Below are 8,027 nucleotides of genomic sequence, written 5' to 3' on the forward strand. Positions count from 1 at the left end.
GTTATAAAAATATGTTATCATTTAGAATACACAAGCTCATAAATACATGTAATAACTTTTCTTATGTCTGAAACTTCAAACAAGACGTTTTGGTAGGAAAATGAGGGAACTTTTGTTGATAAATTATGATCAATATTTCTTTTAATGTTGGGGGAAAACTCTTAAGGTCACATGATGCTTTGATATACATGTATTGCTTTTTTTGTTTTTGTACACGTTGAAAATTGAGCTACATACAAACTCAAAGATCACGTTCATCATAATATCTTTCATATAACACTTGTTGATATACTGTAGTACTTCAAATGCAGATACAGTTTTCCGCAAAAAAGATTTGACCTCCATGAACCTAACAAAAGACCTATAAACCCAAAGATACTCTGAAATGCCTAAATACATATTATTTTTGGATTTATCTAATTGAATGTGTTAAAGAATTTTACATGGCTATTATAAAATGATATTGTCCTAAACTCCAACGGCTTTCAATACAAAGTCTTTTGGTGCGTAAGTAATTCCAAAAACGCCTTCCACTGGTGGCAGATGCTCTGGATCCCCGGGCAGAAGCTTAAATCTCTGTATCATAGATGTCACAAACAAGAACAATTCCATCCTTGCCAAAGCCTCTCCCAAACATACTCGACGACCTATGTATGGGAAAAAATGCCTCATACAATTTGAAAAATAAATACGTACAATGTTCTTGAAACACACACACACACACACAAATATGATCGAAAACAACTGCACAGGAAGTAATTTCATGAAGATGTGTAGTGTATCAAATTTACAACTTTTTTTATCTTCACAGAGCAGTCACTTCGAAACATTGTCCGTATTTACGTGATTGCTCTTTATATATTGTCATAGAATTAAATCTTTTGAAAATATGTTTAGTTCTTACCAAGTGAGAATACCAGAACTTTCTCGGTGTTCTGAAGATTTCCCTTTTCATCCAAGAATCTTTCAGGTCGAAAAGCATGAGGGTCTTGGAATATTTTTTCATCCAAGAAGACAGAATACAAATTGGGAATGAGAAGAGCGTCTTTTGGAATTGTGAAACCTTTGTAAGGAAGATCACGCGTCAGTCCATGAGGAACAGAAATTGGAGCAATTGCTCCGATGCGGAGTACTTCGTGTATTACTGCCTCGCAATATGGAAGATTTTGTTTATCTTCCATATTTGGGTATCGTGAAGAACCAATGACGTTGTTTATCTCCTTGCGCATCTTATCTTGCACATCAGGATGTCGGATCATAAATAGGGAAAACCATCGAAGAGCAGTTGAACTTGTTTCTGTTCCAGCCACGAAAAGTTCAGCAAGAATCTTTAATAATTGCTCTTCTATAAATGAAATATAATTTTGTTTTATACATGTACATATTTTTTAACTATTACTTTAAATCTGGACAAAGCTGCATGAGTCTAAGGGTTGCTTTTACTGTTTGATTATTTCCTATGTAGATAAGCATTTTATCAAAATACCAAAACAAATTAGTCTTGATTAAAACTCTAAAAAAAAAAATTATCAACCTCTTACCATCAAAAGTTGTGTTTGGATTATTTTTCTCCGACTTTATTTTCTTCATGTAAACATCAATAAAGTCTCTTGGACTATTTTCGTCAAACTCTTTCTTGTGATCCTTCAAAATTTGACGAAGATGGTTTTCCACGTCTTCAACATTAGACAAGACCTTTTTAATGCGACAAGGATCTCCTGGTATGTATCTTACAAACGGAAATATCGTTGCAACAAAAAGTATATTTCCGTTGCTCAAATTTTGATTTATCTTATCTAACAATGATACGAAGTTTTTATCGCTATGGTCATAACGATGGCCGAAGGCGATAGAACACATAATATTGGAGATGCAGACATTTATCAAGGAATGTATGTTGAAAGGTTTTCCTTTCTTGGAAGTGGTCTCTTCGACGAATACTTCTATTTCTTCAATGATTCTGGACTCCAAGCTCCGTTTTCCGAACCCGAATTCCCTCAGTGCATTTAAAGTGAAAGTTCTGTGTTCTTTCCATAATGCTCCAGAAGCATGTGACACACCTTAAAAATATAAATATACATGTATAAAATATGAATTGGGAGAGTTAAGATTTAGATAAATTTAGTTATTAAGAAAACATATGATTGGCAATAAATCATATACCAGGTTCTAACTAGGATTAAGGTAATTATGTTTCAAAGTAGTATAAAAGTTACAGAAATTTCACCGGTCGTGACACATCCTCTGCTCATTTAACCAGTTCAGTTCAGCTTATTTCGCTCAAACCATACATAATGGTAAAAGAAAACAAATATAATTTTTTTGAGTAAAAGACTACTAATTATATATATATATATATATATATATATATATATATATATATATATATATATATATATATATATATATATATATATATATATATATATATATATATATATATATATATATTACATTTTCAACAGTGAAATACTGTGGTTTATTCATTGAATAAAAGTGATATTCTCTCACAGTGTGAAAGGATACCAAAAATGATATTCTCTCACAGTGTGAAAGGATATCAAAGTAAGTAAAAAATAATTTCTGGCCTGTCATAAGATAGAGATAGTAACTAAGCATCTTGATAGAGCTAAAACTGCAAATTTCTTCCTAAATATGTTGCTAAAATCTATGCTATAGCTATGTAATGTTTTCAATCTGACACACAACTTCTAAGCTATGACGTCTCAACCGCTCAACTATGACGTCAGGCCTATGACACTGTGTTAAGAAAAAACAGAGGCAAAGGGAAAATCAAAGAAAATGTAATAAACAGAAAATTCAATGCTTGTAGATGAATGTGGAATTTTTTCACTCGTGAGACAGGATTTTTTGATATTTTCACTCGTGCTTCGCACTCGTGAAAATATCAAAAAATCCTGTCCCACTCGTGAAATAAATTCCATATTCATCTACACAAAACATTGAATATCCTCTCTCTCTCTCTCTCTCTCTCTCTCTCTCTCTCTCTCTCTATATATATATATATATATATATATATATATATATATATATATATATATACTCTTCAAAAAAAGAAGCGCATAGTAAAATTTTAGTGTCACATTGAACTTAAAGATTATTTAGTAGAATGATGCATTGATAATAAAGAAATGTGGTAAACAATAAACAATCAGAATGACATTACTCAAGAACTTTACAATCATAGACAGTTCAAGGTCATTTTAAAGATCAATATCTGGTATGCCCCCCCCCCCCCCCCCGACACCAATGATAACTTAAAATGTCACCCCAATGGACGCATATGAGTGTATAAGACTGTATGGGAATGCTATCCCACTCTTAATGTAGAGCTTTAGGCAGCTGTTGCAGAGTCCGGGGATGTGATTGTCTTTGGTGAATATGCCTATCCATTTTATCCAATGCATACTCAATCGAGTTTTAATCTGGAGATTAAGATGGAAAAGACAGAACAGGATGCTGTGGCTTTGCAAGAAAACGTTTATCAAACGAGCCGTATGTGGCTGTGTATTGTCAGATTGAAATACATCTCCAGGATGCTGCATTATTGGAAAGACATGTGCAGGCAGGACATCGTAAGAGTACCATTGTGCTTTGAATATGAACCAAATCAGTCCTACTTGTATATAATACCGTTTTCCATATCATTAGACTACCAACACCAAATCTAACAACTCCCGGAGGCAGGTTTTTGTTATATAAAAACCTTCTTTACGAAGCTTATGCACTTTTACTCTTACATTAGGATTTTCAATAAACATTTTGGACTAGGATCTAACCCAAACTGTTCAGCGATGATGGTGTGGCCATACTCTGTTGGTCTGAGACCTTTGAAGTCGATATTTGTGGAAATGTGGGGTCATGAATAGGTCCTCCGGTAATTATTCCAGCATCCCGTATTCAATGGCAAACGGTCTTGTTAGATATTCTGTGCACTTCAAAGATAGCTAATGCTGTAGACAACGTTATTGTGATATATTGATGAAAATTACGCAAATTAAACCATTGAAGCGACCCTTTGCTGCTGCTGTCACGTGTGGTCTGCCATATTTTTTGGCGATCATTTGTTGTACCATGCTGTTGGTATCTGTTTCATGCAAGTGTATAGACTGTGGTACACCTGTTTCCAGTCGCCTAATTTCCTTTTTGCGATATGCAACATTTAGATCGGCATTTTTAAAATTTCAGAAGAAAAAAAAAACAGAATGAAAATATCGAGAGCCCCAGATTTTGATAGCCCTTTTGTACTTGAAGGTTGTGGATAGGAAACCGACAATAGAAAAATGTTAAGAATATCCTCTCTTCAGCAAGGAACGACAACTCTCAATTTAAACAGTCTCAAAACAAAGCTTGAAATTTAAATCTTTTCGTGCAACAATTTTCATTTCATGAATCTCTACATCATTCAAGGTTCTTTGAAGCCTTGATAACGGTCTTGTAATAAGTTGACATTTGAACCCCATAAACGTTCAGAAATAAATACATTTTAGAGATATCGAATTTCCTTTAATATAACCTTTGATATCAATGCCTATTAGTATGATATGAAATTAAAAATTGATTTATGATGTCTTGCAATGATAGCACAAGCTTTTAACACCATGTATTATATAACAATTGAAGGAAATGGAAGAATTTAAATATCATATAAGTATAAAGAAAACATTCAATTTTCTCTGAATGCCTGGGTACATGAAATATATGGAGATAACGAACAGTATTCAAGCTCAAAAGTCCATTAAACAATACAAAATAGGAGCAGAGCAAACACGGACCTCTAAACATCAGAGGTGGGATCAGGTGCCATGGAGGAGTGAGCATCCCCTGCCGACCGGTCACACCCGCCGTGTGCTCCTTGTCATGATCGGGAAATAACGGAAAAATTCGTCGACAATATAGGTTTTTATCCTTAATATATTTGTTGATCAATTTACAATTAAAAAATGCATAGCTTGTGATTTTATTCGCACTTCCTAAAAATATATTTGAGATTCAGAGACATTTTTTGAGCATTTTCAATTACTTGTGTAACTGCTGATTTTAAGCATCATCGGATACCCAAGGGTGATCTCTTTTTTTTTTACTTTGCCCACGGGTTATAAGTAAAAGACAAGATCATCCGTTTGTATTCGACAATGGATTTTAAGAAACTGAGGATCGGACTACCTTAAAATCCCAATTTTATCAGGTCTTTTGTCTGTGAATTTTGTAGAATGACTGTCAAGTTAACAATAGCGTTAAAAATTAATGCATTTTACCCAAATGAATCATATCATTGTTGAGGATGATTATTTTTTATACCACTCTTTTATATATCGCCACGTTATTTATCAGTGCAAAAATATGGATTTTCAAAAGATCTGCAAAAGAAGGGGGGCGTACAAGGCGAGGACAATTCCCCGCTCTGGGACAACATATTTCTCAATTTTCAACGTTCACGGAAAAGTTATATTTTTCTAAAATAATGTTTTCCGTAATGTCATCTTCCACACATTTGATTCATTTATTTTATTGAATGACATTTTGATTGATAATTTGTTTTTAAAGTTGACAGTAGAACATATTTAGTGGAAAATGGGTTTATTAGAGCCATAGAAAATGATTTTTATATATCAATGGCTCAAGTCTCCATTATTCATTCACGTTTATATGACGGAAAAGTAAATGTAAAATCCATTTCGTTTCAAAAAAATGGAGTCTTAACCCATTCTATATGAAAATCGAACATTTCTGGAAAAAATTTACGCTTCAACAAACTCGTTAATTTAAATCAAATTGACATCAAACAACACAAGCAGACATCGTAGACTAGTGGTTAACGCGTTCAGTCTTACGCCTAACCGAGAGCTTTGGAGAGAGTTCGAATCATGCGTGAAGTTTTTTTTCACATACCTTAACAACATTAGTGAAAAATAAATTACTTGTCAATAATTTATTTAACAAATATAGGAAACAAATGTGTAAAAGATTATATTGACAATATAATTTTTGAAAAATACATTGTATAACTTTTCATGAACTTTTAGAATTGAAAAATCGTCTCTCAGAGCGGGGGTGGGTGGGGGTGGGGGTCGTCCGCGCCTTGCACGCCTTCATTCTTTTGTATAATACAATAAAATAAAATAATTATTGTTATTAATAATGTATTTGTTAAAATGTAATTTTTATATTTACATCTATCAAGTAATGACAATGGAAGTCCACTTATGTTTATTTTTACCCCCCCCCCCCCCTTCCCCATCTTTCCAGACAGAATCAATGACTGGATACTTTAAAATTCAATGTAACCTTTATTGGAACCCCCTTCTGTCGTTTAATTGTCCACTGTATTGTAGTGTCACGACCACGACGTGAAGTAGTTTTTAGGTTTCTTGCGGGTATATTATCTATTGAAATCTCCATACAATCAATTATGCAACCGTGAATACAATGAACGATCCCTTTTCTTGAATCGTTTTGTTACATTCGTTCGTTATTCGTTACTTCTCTAATAGAACAAAATGACTTTACCATGTTAACAGCCATTAAAAATGTTCAAATAATTCATAAAAAGTTTAATGAAAATGAAATGAGATACCTTTGTTTTTACCGATTTCCCTCGTAAGAAAACTGTCTGGTCTTTCGGATACGACATCTCCATGTTTTATGAAAACATCCCGTAGGGTATCATATCCACTTACAACGACAAGTACCTTGGAACCAGTGACCAGACTAAACACGTCGCCATATTTCTTTTTGTAGTCTTCAAATTTCTCCAATAACGTGTTTGGATTTACACTCAGGAGATTTCCAATAAATGGCACAGTTGGAGGTCCCGGGGGAAAGGTAGAGTCCCTCGTGGTTTTCAGCCACCATATAAATAAAAATACAACCACACTTGCCAGGAAAATAGTCCAAAAATCAATCATTATGTTAATGTAACCAAAATGTCGAAATCTAGAGTACCTGTGGGTGTAAATCCCCGTCTTTTTATAGACCAACTCTAATGAATAACAGTCTGGATAAAAACTTAATTACATGCAAGCTTTTACCCCAGCCACCTCTATCTAACCTTTTTAAATATGCTGATTAATATGGCGACCAGTCCTTGACCATGTTGACATCTACTGAGAACACGTGTACTGGTCGTAATACAGTGAATGTCTCGTTTTTGTTGTTGTTTGCTTGTTTATTTATTTGCATTTCTCGTGTTTATTTGTTTCTTTGTTGTACATATAGATAAAATTAAGGTAGTGATTTAATATCAGATTTAATGTCAGACATGCTAAATTATTAAGCAAGAGTATAGAGTTTAAATTTACTGTACAATGTACAGAGTAATGTACGATATGCCTCAATAATGTGAAGTACGGTCAGCCTAAAATACGTCCCCCTGAATATTGACCTCAAGCCTATGTGTTTGTATGTGTATGAAGGTGGGGTCCATCAAAACATCTGAATGTACCAATTATAAAATATGGTAATAAAGACGAGAAAAACCTATTCAGCATTTTTTTTTAATTATAGAGGGATTAACTTGCTTCGGAACGAAATAACCAACCCAGATACTTGTTTCTTTAATTTTTTTTTAACCTTATTCTACACAAGTTAAAAAAAATTACAGAAATAAGTTCCTTTGTAGTAGTTATAAAATAGTACGGTTCCTAGAAGAAAATATATATATATATATATATATATCTGTTTGGTAGGGACCTGCTCAAACCGCCATGGTGTCCTTATCCTATCTTGTACATATGTGTGAAAATCAAATTTTATTGCAGGGATTGGATGACCACCACCCCCACCCCCACCCCCCAAAATACTCACACACAAAGAGTTCATAGCTACTTTTCTCTAAAACTTTCTTTCAACATGATAAATGATTAATAATTTTCTTTGACCGAAGCTTTGCAATTCTACCTTCAGTTTAATAACAAAGCTATGTAAATAAAGCTATGTTATCATCATTTTTTTTTTACTTAAATTAGTCCAATATTTTTGTATCTCTATTCTGAACTCAAATAAAG

The 8,027-nt window shown here is 33.4% G+C and overlaps 1 protein-coding gene across 1 annotated transcript; it reads right to left on the bottom strand.

Moving 5' to 3' along the window:
* Positions 1 to 371: 371 nt before the first annotated feature.
* LOC133182277 (cytochrome P450 2C8-like) lies at positions 372 to 6,950 on the bottom strand. The gene is made up of 4 exons (XM_061317057.1): positions 6,599 to 6,950; positions 1,542 to 2,060; positions 905 to 1,345; positions 372 to 647 (listed from the first exon to the last, which is right to left on the bottom strand). Exons 1-4 carry the CDS (start codon positions 6,927 to 6,929, stop codon positions 469 to 471), a joined length of 1,470 nt encoding a protein of 489 aa, XP_061173041.1. The 5' UTR covers positions 6,930 to 6,950; the 3' UTR covers positions 372 to 468.
* Positions 6,951 to 8,027: the final 1,077 nt, after the last annotated feature.

The sequence above is a fragment of the Saccostrea echinata genome, unplaced genomic scaffold (assembly GCF_033153115.1).
Source record: "Saccostrea echinata isolate AGI-Se365-2 ecotype Australia unplaced genomic scaffold, CSIRO_AGI_Sech_v1 ptg000009l, whole genome shotgun sequence".
NCBI classification, from domain to species: domain Eukaryota; kingdom Metazoa; phylum Mollusca; class Bivalvia; order Ostreida; family Ostreidae; genus Saccostrea; species Saccostrea echinata.

Excerpts from the sequence above, each read along its gene's own strand:
- LOC133182277 (XM_061317057.1), bottom strand. The coding sequence starts at position 6,929 with ATGATTGATTTTTGGACTATTTTCCTGGCAAGTGTGGTTGTATTTTTA. Across the intron at positions 2,061-6,598 it reads GGAAATCGGTAAAAACAAAG|GTGTGTCACATGCTTCTGGA; the intron begins GTATCTCATTTC and ends TATATTTTTAAG. Across the intron at positions 648-904 it reads AGTTCTGGTATTCTCACTTG|GTCGTCGAGTATGTTTGGGA; the intron begins GTAAGAACTAAA and ends TCCCATACATAG.